Genomic DNA, 27,196 nt, shown 5'->3' with positions numbered 1-27,196 from the left:
CGTAATCCATGCGACCGCAATGGTCACCCTCATGTATTCATCTTATTTTGCAATGAAATGGCTAGTTCCACTTTAAACATGTATTCTATGATCTATCATTTAATGTTTTATGATTTTTGTTATTTAAAAAATCATCTTAATTTTTTTTCGTACTAATATCGTACCGTACCTTATAAAATCATAAGGTACCAATTAGTATCATATTTTATTGTACTGTACCTTTCGTACTTGACAACTATGATTCCCTCACAAAAATTGTTTTTTGACTTTATTGATGTTGCATCACCCTCACATACTCCCAACCATAGGGGCAAGTGTGTGGGTGGAGAGAGGACATCTTTGTGCTTTTTCATGTTTTGGTGGACTTGATGTTTTTGCGAGTTCATAAGCCAAAAATTTTGGACTTTCTGTTCACTCCCAAGTAAAATCTTGGATTAGTGTGTCTAATCCAAATGAATGATGGAGTGTATGACATTGAAATGTGCATATGGCCTCACATGAGGATGCTTGCAAGGCATGTTGATGCTTCAATGGAGGAATCTACTCTTTATGACTTGTAAAAAGTTATCCATGGAGCTTGTGTGGCTAAAAGTGGTGCTACAGTGACTGTTTTTGAGAACTTTGACTGTAGAAAGGGATCATCACATTAGAGGACTTCTATTATAGGGAGAAGTCACTGAGCTGCATCCAATCTTGGTCATGTTGGAGTATATAGGGTGTTCTTTTTCTTTCTTGCTCAAGTTTGCTTAGGGAGAATATCATGAAAGTTGTCATTAGGTTCACCATGCACCAAGGCCTACTTTATGGCTTTACCTTTGTTGGTTATTTCTTGTTGGCTGATCCACTTCTTCTAGGTCATATCACCTTTTTCCTATAAAAGGAGGATTTGGGGCCACATTCGTAAACTAGTACTTGCATATTGTTTGTGTGCAGAGATGGAGCCCTGCTGAAATGAATCTTCTTGGGGATCTCTGGTGGTATTTAGAGATGATAGCCCTACTCCTTGGATCGTTTGATGAATATTGCCTAGCTGTACTGGGACAGGAACGCCTAGATCCACATACTAGCATATCTCTGTATTGTTCTCTGATGGATGTAGTTGGAACTTGGTACCGGTATTCAAGTCTGTCTGTGCTGGTGGTGCTGCAGCCCTGAAAATGTGAGCTAGTGCCCACTTGTCTCATGTGTTATGCACCAATTGTAGCTGCTGCTTGGGGCCAGAGAAGTAAGGGGGGATATTTGAATGTGTTTTATTTCATGTATTGTGGTAGTTGCAGGTGAGTTTAAGGTAGTTGAATCTGTGCTATACCATTAGATGTAAAAGCATATCTTGCTATGTGGATTCAAAAGTCCAAGGGGAGCAAATTTGATAAACAGGTTTGCTTGTTTGAAAAAGTGGGATTTTTAATATAATGCACAAATTGTTTATGTTTGACAGGCCTTGCTGACTGAGGAAGAGAACTTGTTAATAATCAACAGGCTACACCAAGTCCTACGACCTTTTGTGTTGCGCAGACTGAAGCAAAAGGCAAGTTTCAGTTGTGCAAGTACATTATCATTCATGCATGCATTGGAATTTTTCTGCCTTCAGCTTTAATAACAGTGTTAAGATGAATAAAATATTACCTTTCGGGTCACCTGAAACACTGAGGTATTCCCTTATCCTGACCTAAGGAATAGCACAGCTTTAAGGGGTTAAGGATTTTTTCTAGTTTTCCCACAGGCATTCATGATTGAGTCTGTCAAATTTACTCCCATTGTCTTTGTATATTGCTTGTGCTTGTGGTGGGAACCAATTTTCAAACATGTAGCCACACATAACAGCTACACATTTCCTTAAACATTCCACATTTTTTCCTGATATGCATGGTCCTCATGTGAACACCAAATCTAGCATTAGATTTGCACTGATAGTGGTTGGTCAAGGTCAGGTTTGAGACCGTACATTAGCAGGCTAGTAGAGTAGCCAGTTGCTTTGAAGAGACTTGAAGAGCCAAAAACTTAAAGGGATGGCTTGGTCCTTGGATTGAAGAGGCTGGAACTGCTGCAGACTACACAGATATGGGACATCTGCCATAATGGGGGATTGACTGAAGCCTTTGTTGGTTACATTTGCTCATATATATATTGTTTAGATTCAAATCCACTTCTTACATGTGTGTTTGTTGTGAGGCAAACATGTCCGATTAATGCAGTTTCTATGACAAAAGCTTATTTTCTTCATTGCAATACATAAGTTTAAGCATTCAGGATTTCATAATTCTGATCAACTTAAATTTATTCAAGCAGGTTGAAAATGAGCTGCCTGAGAAAATTGAAAGACTGGTAAGGTGCGAGCCTTCAGCATATCAACAATTGCTGATGAAACGCGTGAAAGAGAAACTGGGCTCAATTGGGAGTGCTAAGGTAATTTCATCTTTGCAACTGTTTTGCCTACAATTTAATGGGACTATCAGTTCTGTGAACTAGAAGGTTCAATGATTTTTATAAGGGTACAATATTTGTTGCAGGGTCGAGCTGTTCATAACACTGTAATGGAGCTTCGCAACATTTGTAATCATCCGTATCTGAGTCACATCCATACAAAAGAGGTAGTGGTTTTCTCTAAAAGGATGTTTGTTTTAGCAGTTTTTCTAGGAATCTCTTGCTGTTCAACTGATGCCTTTTGATGTCCAGGCTGAGAGCTTGCTTCCTGTTCATTTCCTTCCTCCTATTGTTCGACTATGTGGAAAGCTTGAGATGCTAGACCGAATTTTACCTAAGTTAAAGGCTTCTAATCACAGGGTATGGCATATTTAGTATTATGTATTTCCTTTTTTTAACAAAAGCAACTTTGCTTTTGTTTTACATTCAGTTAACTATCTTGGAGCTACACTGAAAATTGCCTTTTTGTTATCTAGAATCCTAATTTGTCTATTTAGAATGAGGGAGGGAGGATGAAATCATCTGGTGATTAAATCAGCAATATCTGTAGGTCTTTTGTCTCTGGAATGCCATACTTCTTGGTCTCTATCTCAGTGTGCTGCTAACATCTGATAGGGTTTGCTGCACTACCTGTAACTCTGGTACTTGGGGTTCTTCCTGAATCTAGATTGGAAAGGGCAAGACTTTAGAGAACTAGTTTGTTATTGCTCATTGGCTGGTACTAGTGTGTCTGCATTTTTCACCATGGTGCAGTTATTGGTCTCATGCCAGTGTATGGTTCTAGTGATTGACCACATATTATAGACTTGCGTTATTGAGACTCAAAGCTCAGTATGTAGAAACAAGTTCCAGCTTTGTGCGAGAGTGCACTTTTTGTATGTAAAGTGTGGATGCTTTTGACAGTGTTGAGGTTGTTGCATTCTTTACCCATGTAAGCATATTATATGAGTAATAGATGGAGTACATCTATGTAAGGCTTGTCCTTAGGCGTCAAAAGGTAAGGCACATAAATGACATTGTACATATAATGGGTTAACATGTGTGTCTAATCAGATTTTTCTTTCAATGATAATGATATGGACATTCACCTGTGCACTTAGTTAGCATTGCCCATTAGGGCATATGCTATTACAATGGTGCAGTGATAAGGTGGTGCCTGTCCTTAAAAAGTACCCACTAGTTAAAATAGAGTCAAGTGGCCCGCCTCTAGGCTAGTACTTAAAGTTAAGTTGAGTTATGACTCAGAGAGAAGGGAGAGATCCTTTTCAGCATATCGGTTCTAAAATTGGGAGGCTTTTGTGGCTGTTTCTTTTATAAAGGACCCAAATGTGCTACCATCCATTGTATCCTTTTTAAGCGTCAAAAGGATATAATGTATCCTCAATTTGGAAAGCGGTTTTAGACATTGTAGGAGTAGCCAGCATTATAGCATACATAGGTGTCATTGCTTTGCAAAAAATGGTCTCTAAAAGGCCATTCTTAAGATAAGATAAGATAAAATAAGATCTATTAACATATCTAAAAGGCCAGAATGGCCTATGAGACCATAACCAATACAACTGGTATCATCATCTCTCATCAGAGAAGAAGATATAAAATTTATGTGTAGGTTTGCATGGTAGATTGGAATGAGAAGTATGGAAAACTGAAAAATCTGGAAAAGCTAACTTTGAAAAGATTAAAAAGGGTGTAGAGTATTTTCCCCTTAGTCTATGGAATCCACCAAGACTTTGCGAGCTACCTCCGACTCAGTTAGCGTGTCAATTTGCATCTGTAACGAGCAATCGTGATGTGAATGTGACGCATATGGGCATGCCTATGTTGCCGAGTAGGTACTCTAGGGTGTCGTGCTTTGCGTAACGCTGTAGCTCTGTCAACCATTATGCCGCTTGATGATGTCCCTCGATGACGCCTATTAGTAGGAGATGTAGTGTTTGGGGTGGCAGCAACTAGGGGTTCAGCTACACTGAAAAAGTCTGTAATTGCTCTTTGGAGGGGTGGATGAGGTTGGGGTCGCCTCCTATTGCGTAACAATATTGCTTTGCGCCACTGGAGAGAGAGAGAGAGAGAGAGAGAGAGAGAGAGAGAGAAAGAGAGAGAGCCAATACTCGTGTGCAATAGTGTGTCCTTGTTCTTTTTTTCAAAGAACTTAAGTCTTTTTTTTGGTGTCATTCACGAATTTGACTTCTCAACTTGGCATATGTATCCCCTGAAGTAGCTCTTAAAAACAAACAAAAGCAAAAAAATAAAAATGAAAAAACTATTAATGCTTACATGTGGCAGCTCTATGAGCCTTGATCACCAACACACATTCAAAAGATGTACACAAACAAGAATCCCCACACCATCTCAAGTACAAATACTAGACAAGAACTAGGTCTCTTCGTACCTGTCAGTGTTTGCAATACATGCCTCCTATGTACAACCCTCTCACTAGCAGTATCTCATATTGCCCTATTTGAGATAAAGGCATACTTGTGAAGCGTGGACTGTCACAGTCCCGTAAGCGAATAGTGGTTTTGTGCATGTCATCATTCTCATGCCAGGTAGCATGTTGCACTCTTATACCAATGAAACATTCCCCTAGGATCTAACCTGCACACGATACATAACACAAGTGGTATGCATGACATAGAACCATAAAGGGGATGGACGTCAGACTCACCTCTGAGGCATAGAGCCAAACAAGCTCAGCCTTGAGCCAGGGACAAATAGTGTACATGGCTACAATCGCATCCCAAGAGCTAGCATCCCATACTGTAGCCCCACACCATCCCAGGGTACAGATGGGATGGCCATAGGCCTTGGGTCCTATGGATAGGACTTGATTGCCCTAACTTTTTCGCACTAGGTCACTTAATGACCCAAGGCTGTGACTAATGCTGCTGGGCTCATCTGGATGCCCAAGGGTGTAACAATGAATGTGCAATAGCATGAATCCCACTTGTCATGCTCTGATGGTCAGCACATTGAGAGGCATGCCAACTAATGTGCAAAAGTGGTCAGCTTTCAGCTTTGTTTGTGCCTGTACTTATCAACCTGCCACTTTGAAGATTTGTAGCAGGGCTGCTCTAGGAAAGAAGTATGAACATTTCTAAAGATTGGCCCTAGTATTTGTGTGGACTTATTTATGGCATTCTTGCAATGTTATAAGAAGAAGTAAGACTTTTCGATGTTTAGACACAATAATAAGATTGGGGTACTTTACATTTTTCTTTGAGTATGAAGCATTTTTTGGTGTATGAACAGAAGTAAGACTTTTCGATGTTTAGACACAATAATAAGATTGGGGTACTTTACATTTTTCTTTGAGTATGAAGCATTCTTTGGTGTATGAACACACTGTAAATGCAAATGACTTATCTGAGAAGGGGACATTTCTAATTAATAGGCTGTGTTATCTGCTCCTGAAATATGTGGGTTGCAAAATAGTTCCATCTAATCTTGTTGTTACTGTTTTTTACTGCTTTATTGGTGAATCTTTTTCATGTATTTGGCTGGTAACATCTCTTCCAGGTTCTTCTCTTTTCCACCATGACAAGATTGTTGGATGTCATGGAGGATTATCTCTCTTGGAAAGGTTATCGTTATCTACGTCTTGATGGTCATACAAACGGGAGTGAGCGTGGGGCTTTGATTGACCTGTTTAATGCTCCTGACTCAGATGCATTCATATTTTTGCTCAGGTTTGAATTATTCATTGTACGATTTCCTTAAAGAATAAGGAAACACTGAGCACACTATGATTTACTTTGATTTGCTGCCTTAATGATTTATTTCTTGGATAATTTGCACAGCATTCGGGCTGGAGGTGTTGGTATAAACCTCCAAGCTGCAGATACTGTCATACTTTTTGACACAGACTGGAATCCTCAGGTCTATTTTCTTCTTTTTTGGTCAAGAAAATAGAGAAAGCTAGTATGATCAACTTAAAAGCTTAACACCCGGATTTAGCATCTTCTAACTGCACTTTTTTGGCTCACACAGGTGGACCTTCAAGCTCAAGCAAGGGCACATAGAATAGGCCAGAAAAGAGATGTGTTGGTGTTGCGCTTTGAAACAGTAAATCCCATACTTATAAATTTCTGTACTGCTTTTTCTGTTTTGTAGAAGGGCCCGTAGTGTCTTTATTGTGAATATGGAAGGCTCTTCATGTGTATTAATGATGCCTTCACTGCAAATAAGAAGTAATGCGTTCTGCAGTTTTAAATAATGGTTGGCCACTTCAAACAGATCCAAACTGTGGAAGAGCAAGTCAGAGCAGCAGCTGAGCACAAACTTGGAGTCGCAAATCAAAGTATCACTGCAGGATTTTTTGACAACAATACCAGGTGAGGGAGTGTCATTTGTGGTCTTTTACCATCTCCATTAGGGGTTTTGACTATTAAGGGCTTGTGTTTGTGTTGAAAGGAGCTAGATAAATTAGGTGGAGGTTGGTTATCTGCAAAGGTACGACAGTATGGGATGCAGCACTTCAGATAGGATTCTGATGAGGCCACATCGTAGAAATTTCGTCCTTCCATGGAAAAGATTGTAATTGAGGAGACACTGCTATGGGGATGTACAAATAGTTGCAACAGGCTTGTAGAAAGCTTTTCATTTGGCCCAAGTCTTCATATGTGCATCCAATATCGGCTTAAATTAGAAAAGTTTCATCACTGCATTGAAGGTAAGTGTAGTAGCTAGTGACCTTGCTTAGTTTGGGAAAGTATTGTGCTAGCTTAAAGATGGTGTCCCTCAATTTTGAGGAGTTAGCCTCTTATAATAGTGTTGTTTGAGACTTAATGCAAAATAGGGAAGGGTTTTATGGTAGGTACTTGTCAGAATTGTACATTAAAGGGCCAGGCTTCCTTATCAGATTGCTCAGCAAGCTTTTTGGTAAGTATGGGGGTTCTGTCAAGGGCAGTTCACCATGTTGAATGGCCCATCTGATTGATCTAGAGGTCCAGCATGGCTCTGCTAGCTTTCCAACCTAAACAAGGTGTTTTTTGGTAAGTGCGTGGGGGCCTTTCAAGGGAAGTTTGTGAGGCTGAATGAACCATTTGATTGATCTAGAGGTCCAGCGTGGCTCTGCTATCCTCCCTGATTCCAAGCTGAATGAGGTGAAAGTCAAGGCATTATATGATCTGGAAGGAACAAGCAGCCCAACATGAATCAGAAAACCTCTTTGATGACTAGCTTCTGACAAAGTTGTATGCAATTATTCTTTTAACACGAGCTTTCTTGTGCAGATCCCTCTTAGCTTGCTAATTTGAGATGAAAATTTCTGGGATAGCCCTTCGTCCCCCGTCTTGAAGACATTTTTCTTCTTGTTTGTTGCATGTAACCATCCTTATAGACAGACATTACCCATTATTTAGGTTTCAAAAATTGAGCATATGATTGTTACTTCTAAAGCATATTGGTTCAGAAAGAGTTCTAGCTAAACATTAGTTGGGTTTCTGTATAAACCATTTCAGCTCATTAACAGTACATGCATGCCTAATGCATGAAATATTCTATTGTAGACCTGTAAATGCCTGTATAACAAGGAACATGGGCTTTCTTTACAAGTGATGTGGGCTATATTTGTAAAGTTAGGTGTCAGCTATTGGTGTAATCAGTAGAATCGTGCTTTGTCACAGTGCGGACAGGATAACATAGTTAAAATGGGATAATTTATATAGGAGAGTTTGAAAATAACAACTCTAAAGCTGCTTGCTTCAAATTTTTGGGTGAGCAATGCAGTGCTGAAGACAGGAAGGAATACTTGGAAGCACTCCTTCGAGTATCAAAGAAAGAGGAAGTAGCTTCAGTGTTGGATGACGAGGCCCTTAATTATCTTCTTGCTCGCAAGTTTGTCCTCAAATCTTCTGGGTTTAAATTAAAGCAAAGAGTCATTTCGTTCTGCACAAGGTTTCTTCTGAGAAAAGCTTCAAATACTAACCGTTTTTTGCATCATTTTCAGTGGTAGTGAAATTGACATTTTTGAAGCGGTTGACAAAGCGAGAATTGAAAGTGAAGAGGTTTACTAGTTCCTTGCATCTTTTGATAGTCTTTAAACTGTGTGGAAAAACTTCTGGCACAAGACCTTACCTGGCTTCTGTTTTGTGCTACCAGTTAGCATGGAGGAAGTGTCTGCAGGAAGTCAATGCCCAAGAACCTATACTAACTCCTCCACGATTGTTACAAGAAGATGAGATGGCCCAGATACTTTCTCTGATGCAGCATATGGATGTAGAAAAGCCTGTTGAAAAACAGAAGGCAGGGGCATCTGCACTACTTGACACTCAACATTACGGGAGAGGGAAACGTGCAAGAGAGGTTTGTTCATGGCCTCATTTTACATGACATTTTGCAAATATTGTGGCTTCTTAGTGCTTATGTCCCATTGTGCTTCCAGGTGCGCTCATATGGAGATCAACTTTCAGAACAGGAGTTTGAGGAGCTTTGTCAAGTAGAGGTTTCAGAATCAGCTAAGAAGCGAGATAATGAACGAGCGAAAAACAGTCGTAAGACAAAACAACAAACTGGAGATGAAGCTTCATCTGCAAGTATCCAGCAGGCAGCTCCAGTGAAAAAAGCTCGGGGAAGGCCCAGAAAGAATGCTTTGCCTGCTCCAGTTCCTGATCCAAGGCCAGCCACCACCAGCATTGCTATGAACTTTGTTAACATTTCTGAAGAAACCGAATCTGTTCAAAATTCTCTATCTGGAAATGTACAGGCTGGTAACTCTCAGGGTGCAGGCAGTGAAGTTCTAAGCACTGTTCATATAGATAAATATCAAGTTCACCCTGAAGTATCAGAGGCAAAGGGCCAAACAAATGTTGAAATGCAGCAGCAAAAGGTTCTGACTTTATCAGCAACTTTTCAGAACACAGGCCAGCTCCTTGACAAAGATGGTCCTGGAGAAAGTCAGGCTGTGCATACAATTGCAGAAGAAAATCCATCACCAAGTCAAAATGCTTCTTTACAAGTGGCAAGCATTCCCTCTGCACACTCCATCCCCAGTACAACTGGTTCTGAGCAGCTGAGCGTGGAGTCCAGACCTTCAGAAGTTGTGGAACAAAATTTACTACTGTTTGGAGATCCAGAGTTCTCAAAGCACAGGACCGATGCCTTGGATTTAGCTAGTTTGCAACGGCCCCACCCTGAACAATCAGGAAGTTCTACTGACTCTGTGCTGATTGCAAAAGATGGTACTGGGGTGTGTAGGCCTAATCCTGAGACAACAGATTCTAATAGTAGCCAGGAGAAACAAGATGTTGAACAAGAAGCTTTGAGAGAGCACAGGGACACTGCTGCTCTGAATGGAAGTACTTCAGTAGAATCTGGCAGTCGATTAACAAACAACACAGTCCCTGTACAGAAACTAGAAGAAACTAGGAATGTGGAAGCATCATATACTACCCTCAACTCAGCTGATGTAAATTCAGCCTCAGAAGATTTGGGGAAACATGATGCTAAGTAACTTGTATGAATGGATAGAAGGGTGGATATTCTGTTCAACATGGAGCCTGGTGTAAATAAAAATTGATTGTCAGTAGGCTTGCATCAGAAGCGAATTCAGGAACGTACACAGCAAACTTGCCTGGATGCACAGAAATCCAAGCTATGCAAAAGCCTGGATATTGAAGGTGGACCTTTTTGAGCTGCTCAATGCTAAGTATGCCCACTGCCACCACCCACCCACACACCACAAACAAAAAAGACAGAAAAAAAGAACCCCACAAACTTACATTGAAAGGGCTGAGCAATCCACCTATGATTTATGCAAAGGGAGAGCCTCATCAAACATGGGGAGCCTCAGCTCGTTCTCATCTGGGAGCTGCTTATGTGTGGAGTAATCAGATTCTTTTTCCAGCCACTCATTGAATAAAACTGGTTGGCATTATAGAGTTTACATATCCTGTTGCCAAAAGGCCAGAGACGTTAAAACTTGTACATCGCTGTTACAGATACTCTCTTTACTGACTTACTATCTTGTTTCATTTGGCATACCACATCCATGCAGGACCTTTTTATGTGTTTGCCCTACTGTCAGAGGTTCGAAAGGAGATTTCTCTCCCCTCCTTTAGGGGCACATGCATGCACACACAGTCTACAAAAGGCCAAGATGGCGTATGGGACCTGAATGTAGTACAAATTGACATTGATGTCTCCCCCAAGACTAGAATCAAAAGAAATGTTTGAACTTTGTTTTAAAAAAGAATGAATCACATTGGGAGAAAACATGACTGCCTGCTGACCCCCCTCTCTCACATTGGGTGTGGCAAAAAGAAATCCAACATAGCCCCGGGGGCAAAGGTTTCTTTACAGAGGCATCTTCTATGGCCAATGATGGCTTTATTCTATCAATGTTTGGCAGCTCACGGGTGCAGTCTTGGTAGGCGTAGTTGTCTTACCCAGCACAATGCTCTCTCTCTCTCTCTCTCTCTCTCTCTCTCTCTCTCTCTCTGTCTCTCTCCCCCCCAAGGTAAACTCCTGATGATCACAACCTATGTGATGAGCACGTAGCTTTTTTTAGATGTTTGGTTTTTCTTTTTATTTTTCTGTGCGTCCCTTTTGCACTATGGCAGCATGTGAATATTTAAGAGGTTGTGATGGCTGTCTCACTAGGTGGGTTTGATGGTGCTGCTGTTGTATCGATGATGTCCTTATAGAATAGAACATTAAACTCCATGACAAAATATAGATACAATGAAGTCCAGCCATGGTGACATGATCAATCTTGGTATTAACATCGAAGAATATTGGTTGTAATCTATCTTCATATGGAGTTGGTGGATGGTGCACATTAATCTATTCTCCCCATGTGATTGCAAAAGCCATCTTATCTCTGTGATCTAGATGGACTTCAGTCGAGTGTCCTGTGGTGCGGGGGCATGTGAATTTGATTGAATGATTCTTAAGAGGTTGTGATGGCTGTCTCACAAGGTGGGATTGATGGTGTTGCCGTTGCACTCGTGATGTCCTTATAGAATAGGAGTTTTTAACTCCATGACACAACATAGATCCAATAGCGTGTTGTGGGGGCATGTGAATATGATTGGATGATTCTTAAGAGGTTGTGATGGCTTTGTCTCACTAGGTGGGTTTGATGGTGCTGCTGTTGTATCCATGATGTCCTTATAGAAATAGGACTTCAAACTCCATGACACAAAATATAGATACAATGAAGTCTATCCATGCCAACATGATCAGTCTTGGCATTAACATCGGAGAATATTGGTTGTAATCTATCCTCATATGGAGTTGGTGGATGGTGCACATTAATCTATCCTCTCCATGCAGTCACAAAAGCTATCTTATCTTTGTAATCTAGATGGACTTCAGTGGTTTGTTAGTGCTTCTATTGCACTCATGATGTCCTTATAGAATAGGACATTAAACTCCATGACACAAAATATAGATCCAATGGAGTCTAGGCATGGTGACATGATCTATGTTGGCATTAACATTGAAGGATATTGATTGTAATCTCTCCTTGTAGGGAGTTGGTGGATGGTGCACATTAATCTATCCTCTCCATGCATTTGCAAAAACTACTTATCTTTGTAATCTAGATGGACTTTTGCCCTGAGTGTTTTGCTTCTATCAGACATTGTGAGAGGACTAGCCATGTATTATCCAAGGAATACTATGAAAATTTCTCATTAGGATATCCAATTGTTGAGAAAGATATTTGTAAGGATGGTCTTTAAAGCTAGGGTTTTGAAGCTAAAAAGTTGAGATTTAGTTATTAATCCTCCATTATATTTAGAGAAACCATCAAAGAAGTTATAAGCCTCCTTACCCTTTTAGTCGTGTAACTTGTATAAGGTAGTATATAATGGTCGCTTTCTATTGCATTGAGTTTTTGCAATTGACACTCTGATTTTTTCATTCTTTTTTAGTACCACAACTACAGGTGATACCAAGACAAAATGCTTTTTGCAATTTATCTAATTCTTTGCTTGTGTGATGGGCATAGTGAGGATTCATAAGATAGGGCCTTTGCCTTTGGCGTCGGCCAATAAAAGAATAGTATGTATGAGTATGAGTATTTGTGGTTTCAAGCATTAAGGTGCTATCTTCTCAAATACATAGGAAGATTAAACTTGGATCTAGGTGTTGGAGTTGATTGAGGAACCTTTATGTCCATATCTTCATTGCTTCAAACATTGAGTTAGAGTCCTTTGATGTTTATGTATAATCAAAGGTGAGCTGTCAAGAGGTTCAGTGTTGAAAGCTTTTGCGCTAGAAACTAGGTTTGGAGTTTGAGAACCATACTAATCATAGTCCAAGACCTCCAACCCATCTGGTTTTGATTTGATTCTAATCATGCATGTCTTTGAGTAAACTCTTGTGTGTTGAACGCTTTGAACCAAGTGATTTGCTTGACAATTTGTCCATTGGAGTCATAGTTAGTGAACTCTCCTTTAGATTTTGTGGCACTCTTGTAATCGATTGAATCCTCAAATTCACTTTTCTCCTTGGTGTCCAAGACTTCAATATTGATAATGGAGACAATGGTCATGGTAATCAAATAATATATGATGCAATTCTTGCTCACCACTACCACTTTGAGCTAGTAAGTAAAATTTCAAAGAGAAAGTTAGCCTCTTGTTTTAGAAACAAGGTCTCTGAAGTGAAAGAAACTTCCAGAGCTCTAGCTTGTTTGTGGGTCAAGAGAAACCTTTGGGTTTAGATGAAGTACATGAGCTAGGGTTCATCAATCATGTGCAGAGGTGTCCCATGTGGTCAATATTGGCTCAAGTGTTTATAGGAATTTTTGTACCCTCCCTTTGTGAATGGCAGTTTCAAAGTACCAAGTATATGTATCCAATCCTACTCATTTTTGAAGCATGGTATGTTTCAATTCAAGGTTTTTTAGGGTGGAGGGCAAGGTCTATCTCTTCTTAGCATGCTGGGAATAACATTAAGGTTCATTAGAGCAGCTTTTCTCCATCTTGATTTGCACAACCTCAGTTTGATTGCTTAACAAAATCAAACCATTGTCCTAGTCCTCAAAAATTTGTACATCATGCACCCATGGATGGTGAGTAATAGATCATAATCTACCCCATTTATAACCACAAAGGTGATAGAGGATTTAACACTATATTGACCGACTAGTCTTTGAGCACATGTGATGGGCAAATCTTTGAACAAGTGGGTGAATGCATATGCCTTAAGAACTCCTTGGTTGACAATGCTAACTTTCACTCTTGTGTCAATGGTACCTTGTCGTATGAAGTCACCAAGGTTATCCAAGGGAGAGTGGCATGATGTTTAGCATTTTGAAAATGTGATTATACTTAGGGCCCCAAGAATTGGACTAGGTAGTTGGCTAGGAATATGGCTTTATGAAGCACTAATTGTTGTGTTATCATCATCTCTTTCATTAACTGAAGCCTTGAAAGTTTGCCAATTGACTATGCTTCTTTTAAATAAGATTCCTAGTGGAATTGAAACATTCGTGAATGCAAAAGTGGCAAAGAGACTAGACTCAACATCTTGATATTGAAACTTTCTAGGCTATCCACTAGATTGTTGTGGTAGTTGGGACTCTTTTGGTCTTTTGGCAGGTCTTCGAAAGGTATGGGGACCAATTGGTGAATACATTGGAGTTGTGCTTATAGCACCTTTCTCACACATCTTCAATTTCCTTTTATTATGGCATGTCTTATTGTGCCTCCTTAACCCAATGTTTTGCTTTATTAATCAACTTCAAATATTTCATTGAATTAAGATATTCAAAAACATTGGCTATTGTAGGCATTTCCTAGTTGGTGTTAGTAGTAGTGTACTTTACGCTTGAAGCAAATGTGTTGATATTGAGGCCAATCCTTCTCTCTTCAATTTGAATGTGACTCATTTACCTCTCTTTTATAAACTCTTCTTTCTTATTAAAGATCCATTTGTTATAGATGGTCCCAAGATAATAACTCCTCTGTTCTTGCCTTGAGTCTTAGTGATAGCATTGATAGGGATTGGAATAGCATTCTCATCCTAAAACATCTTCATTGTGAAGAGACTTAATTATACAAAAGAAACAATGGCCTTAATAGTGCTAGCCTTTCATCTAGGGCAGTTTGGGTACATATGTGTGATTCCACATTCAGGACATCTCTAATCAGCTTCACTTTTCTTAGGTTGTTCTTACTTTTTGGCATTTGGTATTCTCTTGTAAAATCCTCTCACTTGGGACACAATTTTACATGCTCTCGTCTTCCTGTTACTCAATATTTTATTAGTCGAACAATAAGGTTGTCCCCATAGCCAGCCCTGGCAAAACACTTAATGAAGAGGTCCTTAAGGGTTGCAATAGAAGACTCCTTGACAACATCAAAGCTACTAAACCGTGTGCATCCTTTCTTGCCTGTGCAAAGTCCAAAAGCTCATGCTTGTTTTGAATGTCCACTAAGGTTATTGGCCTCACACACCTACTCAAATTGCTCAATGAAGCTATGAGAATTATCCCTGATTGAGTACTTATCAAGCTACTTGGATATGAGGGGGACTTTCAAGTGTGTGCAAATTGGTGTGATAAATATCCCATTGTGTGCAAATCAGTGTGATAAAAAAGTTTGCATTGAACGAGGTTTGCAACAAAGTCATGAGATGTCCCTATTGTTTTTGCGTTCATGAGCATATGTGCCAAATGCCATCCAACTTCACTTTCATCATAGTCAATTGTTGTTGGGTGTCCATTGCATAATCTAAAAGCTTACTAAAAGTACTAGTATTGTAGCCCTTGCTTTTGCTTAATCTCTTTCAATGGATATATTTCCATTCTAATTAGCAAGGTTTGGGCCATGTGAGTTCCCACTCTGTGCAAATCGATGTGATAAAAAAGTCTACATTGAATGATGGAGTCATGAGACTTCCTTATTGTTTTTGCATTCATGAGCATATATGCCAAATGCCATCTAACTTCACTTTCATCATAGCTAGTTGTTGGGTGTTCATTGCATGATCTAAAAGCTTACTAAAAGTACTAGTACCCTAATCCTTGGCCTCTCTCAAATTTTATTTCATTGTGTCATTTGTGAGTCTTTACATATCAAAGCATGTAGCTCTAACACTTGGGGTTCTCATATTAAGTGCCCTAGTATTGTACTTATGGTGATAATGTGCACTAAATCTACATGTAATGTCAAACACTAGGGTACTTGAGTCATCACCCTAAGTGTGCACGAGTACTAACGTAGACTAGTGTATGTGCAAGAATGCCTCTTAAATGGTATGGAGGGGTGTCTTCTTATGGGTTCTTCCTATTGTGTGAGAGAGTGTTCTTAGAATATAAGTTCTAATGCTTCTTTGTAACCAAGTGCTCCTCATGAGTGCAAAAGTACCCTAGCCCAATATGCATGAGTACCCCTTAAGACTAAGTGATTGAGCGCCTCAACCTTAGTTAACTTGTTGTGCACAAGCACTTTACTTATGCACAAGTTACCTCTAACTTTTTCTTATGCACGTGTGCAAACCCTAACAATGTGGACAAGTGCCTTTTGTGACATGCACTAGTAAGTGTAATGTATAACAATGGGTACCCTTAGTCTAATGTACATCGGTACTTAATCCTATGTGTGCATTAGTGCTTGCTTCTATGTGCGCAAGGTGGGTGACCTTAGACTAGCATACACAAGTACTTAATTCTATGTGTGCATGAGTGCTTACTTCTATGTGTGCACCAGTGGTTTCCACCCTATGTGCACTAGTGCTCTACTTGAGATGTGCACAAGTGTTGTGACCTACACATGCATGAGTGAATTAATCAACATGTGCACGAGTGTAATCCAACATGTGCATGATTTCTTATCTTTATATGCACAAATGAGTTTCATTAAAATGCATACAACTACCTAATCTTCACATGCATACTTTTGTTGTGCAAGATTATCAATATGTAGAAGCGTTCTTATATAATGTGTATGAGTGGATTAGCAGTGAAGTGCATGAGTGCCTTAAAACTATCCTAATGTGCATGAGTGGATATGAACTACATGATTGGAACCTAAGTACCATGGATCCAAGTGTTGTATTGCATGTGAATGAGTCCATAACTCTACATGAGGTGGCAATTGATTGTGCAGTGCATGACTACTCTAGGACCACTATTCTCGAGTGCAAATGCCACTAAGCCCACATGCATGGGTGCTCAATAGTCTAGTACAGGAGTATAGTAATTGAGGTAGGGGACACGAGTCATCTACACAACAACTGAAATGGTGGCTCAACTTCCAGCACAATAATCAAGGACAATGGTGTAAATACTCACATCAAGGACATGGCTTAACATGCCACCCTAATTATGCAACCCTAGTCATACCCACTACAAATGCAAATCTAAAGATCCACCTTTAATATCCTTTAGCATGATGTCCAAGTGATTGCCACAACATGCAATCCTAATCATGCTATTTGCAAGGCAATACAATCCCCATTGGTTGTTTGTAGACCGATGTGACACAATGCTTTCACAACCATTAAATGGACAAAGCAACTAACAAGAATTCCTCATCAATGATTAAATGCTATTAGGAGATCATACTTTGCTTGTTGCAGATGAGGATACCATGAATGTTGATGAAAATGATTAAGGCCCTTTGCATGTTGCGACAACACTGCCTCTTAGAGTTGTCAAGGAGATTATGAGGCTACACCAAAATGCTTTGCCACAAACACGATCAAAAGGAGAAGATTGTGTTGTCTTCCTTAAATCAATAACCTTGCTTTTTCCTTAAGTGATGCAACTTGACTGATGTGACCTCATGACCAAGAAAGTTTGGATTAAAAAAAATAAAATAAATTCTCATTTGTGTTTTTTCTAAACCCTAGTATTGTTTGTGTTTTTTCAAATTTTATAATCTTCTAATATTCCAATCTTTCTTATCACTCCACAACCTAAATCCCTCCTACCTAGTCATGCACGCTTTAGAGTATGCAAGCTGCAAGCACTGACAAATAACTAGACCCCACTTATACAATCCACACTCTAGCATCAAGTCTTCTGGTCACATAATAGGAGTGCAAGAACCTCAACAATTAAACCATCCTTAGTCTTGGCAATAGAAATAAACCAAAATGTTAGGCTAAGCACACAACAATTAGGACCTAGGACCTCACATTAAACAGACTTCCATTGTTCAAAAGCTTCAACCACTTCAGTCAACTATCTCTCACATAGTCATAGAGCTCCAAACTCTAACTGACCATACATTCTTCCTACCTATCCAAGACAAGAAAGAACACGAGACTAGTGATAAGGTGTATTGGACTCACCAACTTACCTTCCCATGTAGTTCGATAGCTTAAATGCTTGAAGGTGGTTCTATGGTCTTAGATTTCGTACTCCCTCTCTACTCTTTCACAACCACCATCAAGCACACCCATGTTGAGAGTAGAGTATAGACACGATGATGATGATGATGGAGAAGAGCTTCGTCTCACTAGATTCCTCACTTTCTCACAATCTCATAATCTCATGCACAATGTTAAACTCAACCTCTTACCAAGATGGAAAGAAAAATAAGAAGAAAAGCAAGACATGAAGAGAACTTTGTTATCCCGAGTCCCTCACTCAAACACACTCACTCTCTCTCTTCCTCACTTTCTAGCAATGGTTGCACAAGATGAAGAATATAATAATAATATTAATTACTCAAATACTATACTAACAAGCCTTCAACATCATGAAGGCATCAATATGGATAATGAAAACAATGGTTTCACCCTATATAGACCAAAATTAGCTTTAGGGTTAGGGCTTGCACCCCACCCATATTTTTATGATTTGTGGACTCTTTACTTGTCCTATCTAATTAATGCTTCAGCCTTAGATGAATTGGACCTAGCCTAGACTATTACAATTACTCTTCCATAGCTACAACACACATAACCTATTACAGGTTGCAATGTACATGAGTGTGCCTAGATCTCACAAAATAATATGATAATAAATATGGTGTGTCCATGAACAAAATACAAGTGTAAAAAATAATCTAATGAAGCTCGACAAATAACTATCCTCCAAAATATAAATTCCAACACTTTTCTATTTGACCTCCTTTGACCTTCTTTGAATTTACCAAAAATGCCTTTGACATTGTCTTCCACCTTTTTCCATTAACAACATGAGAGATGAAAAAGATGCTTCAAAGGGCATCAAGTAGTTTCTATAAGGTTGGATAATTTGATAGACACCACTCCACTTGTAGTTTCATAGTTTTGATATGGAGTTACATGTACATATCGTTATTGGAGCTTGTGTGGGAAGAATGAGGTGGAGATGGACATGATGGTTGTTGGAGCTTGTGTGAGACAAATGAGGTGGAGATGGACACAAAGAAAGAGACAGCTCATGGGCTAAAGAAATGATTTTTGATTTGAGATTATTTATGCAATTGCTTGTCATTCACTTATATTGGAGTCTTGAGAGACCTCCTAGAGAAGAAACATATTTTGACTTGTTCAAGGTTTCAACTTGAGTCCAACTTAGGGAAGGGTTCAAGGTTCATCCTTACTTTTATTTAGATGTGAGCCTATATGAAGATGTGGGAACTCATGTTAAGCTATAAAAGTGGCTCGAGACCCTTTGGAGAGACAAGATAAAGCATAAAAGTTTGTAATAAAGAACAAATGTATTTATGATCATTATATATGGTTATCCCACTTGATAGGATTGCTCCTATTAGGGAGCTAAGTCTAAGAACTATGAGCTTCCAGAACATCCCAATCTTCTGAACGCTATTCGATTTCTTGAAACTAAGGGTAAGCAATGTAATTGTTGCATATCATACTCATTGGTTCATGCTCATTGAATCATTCTACATCAATTTTTCCATCATTGCATAGCATGCTCGACATTAATTCATGTAAATAACTTATGATATGTCAATTGGCTACCTCAATCAATTGTGCTACAATTGTATAGCATGCTATTTGATTCATAAAAATCGATTGTGCAATGCCAATTGATACACTCATCACATAACATGCACAATTATTCATGCTCATTAAATCATGCCAAAGCAATTGTGCTATGGTTTCATAACATGTTCATAGATTCTTGCAATGCTTTCTTCACCTGCGCCAACATTTTTAGATCTAATTCCTACTATATTAAAAAAAGTATTGAATTTAATTTTTGCAATCTTATTTATGCTATCTCAATCAATTGTGCAAATGATTTTTTATTATACAATGATACACATATGTTCAAATTTGTATGCAAAATACCCTGTCTACGATGATACTAGAATAGAAATTTATCTATCATACTATTGATTCATCCAAAAAAAATCATTTGTTCAATTGTTTTTAAAAAAATTATCATACTATTGATTCATTTAAAAAAAGTCATTTGTTCAATTGTTTTTAAAAAAAATATCATACTATTGATTCATCCAAAAAAATTCATTTGTTCAATTACTTTTTTTAAATTATGTTGCCGTACTTTGCATTTATCATTCATTGCTACAATGCACTTTCTAATTCATGGCACTTTGCAATACTAATGTAATTTTGCAGTCCCATGTTCAAACATTGCAATTTGGCACATGTACTTAGAAACATTTGATCATTGCGAGTTTATATCGACTTTTTTTAATTCAAGAATCCTAGATGTCATTTGATGTTTCCATGTTAAACATTGCAATTCCCATATTCATACATTGCAATTTGGCACATGTTAAACATTTGATCATTGCATGTCTACAATGACTTTCTTTCGATTCTTTGAGAATTTGTCATTTGATGTTTTCATGTTAAGAATTGCAATTCATTATTTCTCTAAAGCAGTGTGGATTGCACTTAAATGTTTCCTTGTTAATAAATTTTAAATTGTTGCATGCAATTCAAAATCATATGATCATTGCAATTCATAAAAGATCCATTTTGTTTTGTAAAATGCATCTTTTGTTCAATATTTGCACTTTACGTATTGTATGTTATCAATTCTATGAAACACATCATTCCTTGCATTGTAATTACTTTATAATTGAGTAATTTTGTGTTACATTGTCATTTCTATGAAGCACATTGTTCCTTGCATTATTGTATATTATAACTAAATAATTTTGTCTTTATTACATTCTAATTCATTGTACCTATCAACCTAGCAATTAAGCACATGTACATTTTTCAAGTTCTCATAAAATAACAAGCATTCACTATATTTATGTAATACCGCTTACAAAAATCGTCAGTAGCAATTGAGTTACTAGAACATCAATTGTTTGATGGATCTTTTCTATAGAATTGTTCAAGATCTACATCCTCATAAGTTGGTAGTTTCTCTCTAGTGTGACAGATATATTGCGTAGGATCATAGGGATAACTCAACATCTAGTTCCAAACATAGGCATTCTTGGTACTATAGCTATTCTTTTACATGGTACTATCTGAAGTATTTGCTAATAGACCCAGAATGTTTCAAGCACATTGCCAATATCTAACAACCATTCCCTATATAAAGCATACAAAAATTATATATCAACTAACTTAAGCCATTCCACCTAGTGGACTCTGTATAAGTCATATTGGAGTAGGATGTTTTGGCCTTCATAGATTTTCGTGTGCTATAGATTAGGTGGCCAAAAGTCATATAACACTTGCCTTAATGAGGTTGTAAAACATCTAGATGAATACATATCTTCTCCATGATTTCAAGCACAGATTGACAGTATGAATAGTCATTTAAGCTTAAGACCTCCTAATAATTGGAAGATGTCTCTCAACTAGATAGCCTTCTTATCTCTAATTTCTTACTGGACATGGTCCATGTACTAAGCAATCAGTAGAAGTTCAAGTCAAACAAATGTCGTTACTTCAATTAGTTATTTTTATTTTCCAATCTATTATCTCTTAACCATTGCTCTAATACTACATGTGAGGTGCCTCCTCTATAAACCTAGATGAGTTGTCTAATAGTAAACCAAAACTCAACTCCATATGCATTTCCATCCAATCTCACCTAAAAAAATAGCAGACTAAGTTGGGCATGAGAACTCTAAACTTCGTAGGGAAGCATGGCATGATCACCCTGAACAACAATCTAGCACCCACCTAAGAAGGGTCACTTCGTAGCTAATCAAAGGTGAGAGTGAGCTAACACAACACTTGGTTCAAAGAGTGGAGTTGTTTTTTAAACTCCCATGGCTATTAGGACCTCTACTCAACCACAATCTAGTCCCCTAAAATGGTATTAAGTTGATTCTATCCTTTCAAATTTGGGAAGTCAGATTCTAGTAGTCCTATCTAGTATTTAGGAAAGTCACATGACTTATCAAGTCTGCAAGAATCATAGGCAATTGATTATTGGGACCAAGTCCTTAATTGGTTGTTTTAATTATCTAATTAAGTAAGGGATGCTACCATATTGCTTTATATATAAAAGCAACTTCCTTTTATTAATTCGCTACATAATGTCTATTATTACAACCTTTAGCACACAACAAACAATTTGAAAAATAGTAATTCCATATCAATTTATAAAGTTTAGTCAATATCATCACTCCCATAAGGGGAACAAAATCCATCTCTCTCACAAGAGAATATAAATGTCCAACCTAGGATGGGACCTTCCAACCTCATAAAGTTGGGCCATGTGTGAATGCACTCCTTCTATGCTCACATGGCATTTATGAGCTTAGAGCTCATTAAGTTTTCATGAACCTCCAAGGCTGTCCTACATAACATGGGTACTTACCACTCTGTCTTTTACCCTATAAGGCACTTAAGTGGATTTTAAAAAAAGTAAAATATCTAGATCTCACAGGGCATATGACCCTCCCTCCATAAGTGAGTTCCTAGCTATTCCAAAAGTTGCTAAGTTGCACTCTTGGTGCACTAATGTGGAGACCCCAATGGCCTAAATCACCATGATTTATTTTCCATCTGGCTGTCACATATGAAATACAAAAAGTAGCCACATCAAATCCTTAAAACAATACTTACCTTTGAATCACCTCCTAGGCTCAATTCACATAAACAAGGGCTTAGAGTAAGTGGCTAGAAGAAGACATAGTGTAAATAGAGTACTAGAGATATCAATTGACATAGCATGAAAATCAACAAACATGAAGGCACAAATATTGTGGAGATACTTACAGCCAGAGACTACAAGTAGCATCGATTGTCTCATCTCAAATTGATAACACATTTGGAATCCTCTCAATCTTGGGTTCAACCACCTCCAAGATTTGATTTCTCTTGTAAGTATGAAATGCATATTTTTAAACTTAAAGGAGAAGGTTCATATAGATCTTTGGGAGAGAGAGGGGAAGAGAGAGCCCAACATGCTTTTCTCATTTTCCCTCTTTTTTATCTCTCTGAATTAAGTTTAGACCCTTGTTGAGTGTGATTTCTCTCAAAAAAGCCAATTTGTTTTCCATCCTCATGTTTTCACTTAAAAAGAAAACTTCAAATTTCTTTGTCCACTCCCTTCTCCCATTACTTTATTCCACCAAAAGAACTTCTCCTCCATGTTTCTTTGCAAGCAAAGCCTAGGATACTCCCAATATCAAATGAACGTGCTAAAAAAAATGTAGAGTCACAAATTTTTTAAGAAGAGCAATTAGTTTTTTCCAAATATAATAGTAAGCATCCTATTTTAAATTGTGTGTTTTTTTGTATTTTAATTATATAGCTTAATTTTTTACAATTACACTCATGTTAAATAATATATAAATCTACAAATGTGTCAAGATTTTGCATTTCATTATCAAAAACACTTATTGAACATCTTTTTCACACATTAATTTATTTGTTTTAAGTTGCACATTGTTTTATTGATATGAGCTACACAATGGGACATTATACCTCCCAAGAAAGGGATAGATCACATGAAAAGGGAAAATGTTGCTTTTGGATAGGGAGAAGTAGAAAAATCTTGTCATATTACATGAGTTGATCACTTTTGGAAGCAATCCCCTTTATCTAGCATAATATGCAAATCGTTCTTACTTAGAGTGTTACTAAACTCAATTGAGTCTACTTTTATCAAGGTGGCTAGTGGATTGTGCACTTGATTGCAGGATCAAGCTAGTCTCCGATGTCTCATCCTTAGATTGCATGCTCATACTTTACATGTACAAAAACATCATAGGATGAGTTTAAATAATGGATCTCCCTCCTTTCACTTCAATGTATCACTGTTGGGAGACAAGAGCTTCATCATTGAGCTAAAAGAGGAGGAGACTAATCTAGTACTAGCTTAGGAGTCATAACTCCATTATTCAGATAATCAAGAAGCATGGTATGAATAAGGGTTGAAATTTTTTAATGATGGAAAGTAGTAGTGTAAGAATTAGGGGCTCCATGGTGCTCTACCTTGATGGTACCCTCAATGATGTGATAGTATAGTAATTTCTTTAAGGATTGGAATACATTAGAGGCCAATAGCAAAGCACAATGGAAGCTATGAAGATGTAGCAGAAAGGAAGATGGTACTTGACCATACAACCGCTGCCTCGTCGCTAGCGTCCTTCTAATCCACTGAAAGTGAATAGAAAAAGGGAGATAATTACAATGATTGAAGATAGGGAAGATAATGTCCGTGGAAGTAAAACTAACATATTGAATGTATTACTTTGACCATTTATTTAGTATAATTGGTAGGAGTCCAAGCTTGAGTTTGAATTGTAACAAAGAAACTAGATGCCTTCTTGGAAGACAAAGAAGGAAAAATCACTTGATTGTTGTAGAAAGCTTTCTTTCTTTCTGGGTTATATGCTCTTTTGTTTAATAAGATGAAAGTCCAAGGCTTCTTTTCTAAAGCAATCAACCACAGTTTAGATTAATTCAACTTTTAAGTCTTTGGATAGGAGGAAGGTTTCTCAATTAAGGCCATTAACAATGCTAAATGTGATCTAGAAGATTGCAGCCAAGGAAATGGCTTGCATGATTAAATTCACAATGGAAACCAAAGCAGCATGGTTTCCTATATGGCAAAAAGATTCATGATGTGCTTAATTTTATATTCTTGATGGCACTTCATCATAGAAGTCAAGGCTAGGGTTGGCTTTGACAAAGTCTTTGTGAGGATGATCCAAACTCAATTGCAAGGGTCTAGCATTGATGGTGTAGATGTCAAGCTCTTCATCTTTGAGAGGTTAGCGAGGCAAGGTTACCCATTACCTCTCTTTGCTTTACCTTAGTTATGGAACCATAATCAAGGAATGATTTGATAAAAAGATCTAGTAAGGCACAATCAAAGGTCTATTGCTTGGTGTAGAAAGTTGTATTTGCAATGCAATTCTTTGTAGATGATAATTTTGAATTGGTCAAGTTTGAGAAGGAATACTTCACTAACTTTCTTGAGGTTCATGATCAATTCTCATCAATATTAGGCTTTATGATAAATCCCAACAAAATAAAGTTGGTACTTAAAAGTTAGAATGAACTAGAATAGTTGGCAAAACAGATAGACTTTAAACTTTAGATACTTAGCTTGTCCCATGGGAGTGAGAAGCACAATGAAGTAGAGAGACGTCATTGATGGAAGACAAGGTGATGGAGAGAATAAGGAGATGGAACAACAGTTCCCTAATGTTCCAAGGCTGTTTGGTGGTGATCAAGAAAATTTTGAAATTTATGCTAGTATATGGTTGATGGTATTCTATTTTAGTGATGATAATTCCAACTCGATCAAAGCTAAGAAGGAATCTGTGACAAATTTTCTTGAGGTTTATAATCAATTCTCTACAATATCAAGCTTTGTGATTAGCATCAGCAAAAAAGAGTTGGTGTAGTTAAGCTGGAATGAACTAGAACAATGGGTGAAATAACTAAGTTTTAAATTTACTAGATTGGGTTAAATCTTTAGATACTTAGGTTGTCCCTTGGAAGTGGGAATCAAAATGAAGCAAAAAGCCTCGTTGATTGAAGACAAGGTGATGGAGAGAATTAAGAGATGGAAGGATGCTCCCTTAAGCCTTGAGGGAGATCTAGTGTGGTAACCAAGTTAATTTTAATGTCTAAGGTAGTGTATTGCTTATTTTATTTTGTTTTAGTTCCTCAACTTGGTAGAGGCTAGAGAAGGAGTTGGGAGGATGCTTGATGAATAGAGATGGAAGCAAGAAGCATTTTCTTGGCCTTGATCACCTCTCAAAAGAGTGAAGAAGGATCAAGCCTACCTAATGTTAAGTAAAAGTCACAAATGCAATTATTTGCCTATCTCAAGTGGACTAATACTAGGAAATTATGGACCATTCTAATTGAAGAATGGTCCATAAACTCAAAATGAAAAGATGTGCAACCTAGTGGGGTTGGATTAGATGGTTCAAATCTAATGTAAGCATGGGTAAGCATTACTTGTAAATCCTTGCACAAGTAGCCTGAGTGATGCTTGTGCATTATTGGCCACCAAACATTAATGATTTTTTATGGGAGTAAGCCCAAGTAATTATCTTCACGATAACTATGATAAGGTCATTGTCTGCATGATGAGGAATGTTTCCATAGCATATTTCATTCCATGCAAGAAAACATTAACTGGAAAGTTTCAGTTGTAGGTAATTTTTGCTGACAACATGTAACATGTGCATCAATAAGTGCATCATTATGCATGTCATTACATATACCAATGGATGTACTAGCATACCTTTCAACACTACTTTTAGAAAATATAGCAATGGTTAAATTTACAATCAGTAAACCCTTCATTTGTTGTAATGTTTGACTAGTGATTTCCATGGTCCTTCCTAGAATAAGGAAACAAGCTGTTATGAGCCTAATATCTTAGGGTGTTGAAAGTCCCAATTCTAAATCTCTTCTAAATACGAGTAAATTTGAGACGAGTTAGACTCTGGATATGAGCTAGACATGAAGTTTCCCAGCTCAAGTAAGAACTTGAAAGTAAAGAAATTGAACTTAAGTTAAAAGAGTTGCTTTAAAATGGATATATTGGTTGTCTCTATATTGGAGCTATATTGTACATAGATAATATGAGATTATTAGTCTTGTTTAGTAAGCTAATTAAGGAAGTTTCTTTAATACATTTTATACTGCGATATTGTGTCTTTTTTGGAAACTAAAGGCTAATCTAAGTCAATTCAAAAGGGATGGATATGATAATAATGATTACATCCTATTGATGCATGGATCCAATTACATGGCAAGCTTTTCCAAATTTTACAAGCATCAACTAACTAATTTGATTCATGTTAGATACTAATTAACCTTGGTTTAAGGGAAAGGTAGAGCAAGGTATTGGTCAAATGACCATGGAAGCAAGTAATAGTCTCCATAAACCAAGTGTAAATTGGTTGTTCTGATTAACTGCCCTTTGGTCCCAAGGGTACAGTGCCCTTAGAACTAGTTGAATCGACCTACACTAGTGTTAGGTTAGATCTAGTCCATCATTGTTGCAATGTAGTTTTAATATTCTTATAATGATCTCATTGGGTAACTATCAATGGTCCCCTCTACTATGCCTACATAAAATAAGTGCTTACACCTGGGATCCAAGAAAAAATTAAGACTTCCAAACTTAGTAATCATTGTAACAAAGATCAGACTAAAGCATAGTTAAAGGTTGACATTGAAATTGAGTTAATCCTTGAAATGGGACATTGTATGTTGACTATATTGGATCAACTATCAAAAGTCACATAAGGAATTCTCTTTGTTTCTTCAAGATGAGGACACCTAAGTTCCTCTTAAGTGCAAGTGGATTTAATTTATCCAACTTATACGCCTCAAATTAATCCATCAAAGGCTCAAATCGTCTTGGAGACTTATTCGACTTATTCAGAGTTCTTAATTTGCTTACATATATCTTATATTTGAAACTGAATAATAAGCA

The 27,196-nt window shown here is 37.7% G+C and overlaps 1 protein-coding gene across 2 annotated transcripts in view; it reads left to right on the top strand.

Moving 5' to 3' along the window:
- Positions 1 to 10,755, top strand: part of SYD (P-loop containing nucleoside triphosphate hydrolases superfamily protein) — a 106,940-nt gene extending 96,185 nt beyond the window's left edge. For both annotated transcript variants that reach the window (XM_087682444.1, XM_087682443.1), the window contains exons 18-29: positions 1,439 to 1,528; positions 2,290 to 2,406; positions 2,511 to 2,591; positions 2,677 to 2,784; positions 5,941 to 6,110; positions 6,222 to 6,300; positions 6,412 to 6,486; positions 6,658 to 6,755; positions 8,152 to 8,259; positions 8,372 to 8,429; positions 8,524 to 8,727; positions 8,807 to 10,755. In XM_087682444.1, the coding sequence (XP_087538570.1) occupies positions 1,439 to 1,528; positions 2,290 to 2,406; positions 2,511 to 2,591; positions 2,677 to 2,784; positions 5,941 to 6,110; positions 6,222 to 6,300; positions 6,412 to 6,486; positions 6,658 to 6,755; positions 8,152 to 8,259; positions 8,372 to 8,429; positions 8,524 to 8,727; positions 8,807 to 9,874 (2,256 nt within the window). In that variant the 3' untranslated portion in view covers positions 9,875 to 10,755. The remainder of the gene's footprint in view (positions 1 to 1,438; positions 1,529 to 2,289; positions 2,407 to 2,510; positions 2,592 to 2,676; positions 2,785 to 5,940; positions 6,111 to 6,221; positions 6,301 to 6,411; positions 6,487 to 6,657; positions 6,756 to 8,151; positions 8,260 to 8,371; positions 8,430 to 8,523; positions 8,728 to 8,806) is intronic.
- Positions 10,756 to 27,196: the final 16,441 nt, after the last annotated feature.

Source organism: Lygodium microphyllum, chromosome 1 (genome assembly GCF_053477565.2).
Source record: "Lygodium microphyllum isolate KBCC chromosome 1, Lygodium_microphyllum_v1.1.10, whole genome shotgun sequence".
Taxonomy (NCBI): domain Eukaryota; kingdom Viridiplantae; phylum Streptophyta; class Polypodiopsida; order Schizaeales; family Lygodiaceae; genus Lygodium; species Lygodium microphyllum.
The sequence above is the reverse complement of the archived record's forward strand: the minus strand, read 5'-3'. Positions and strand labels throughout refer to the sequence as shown.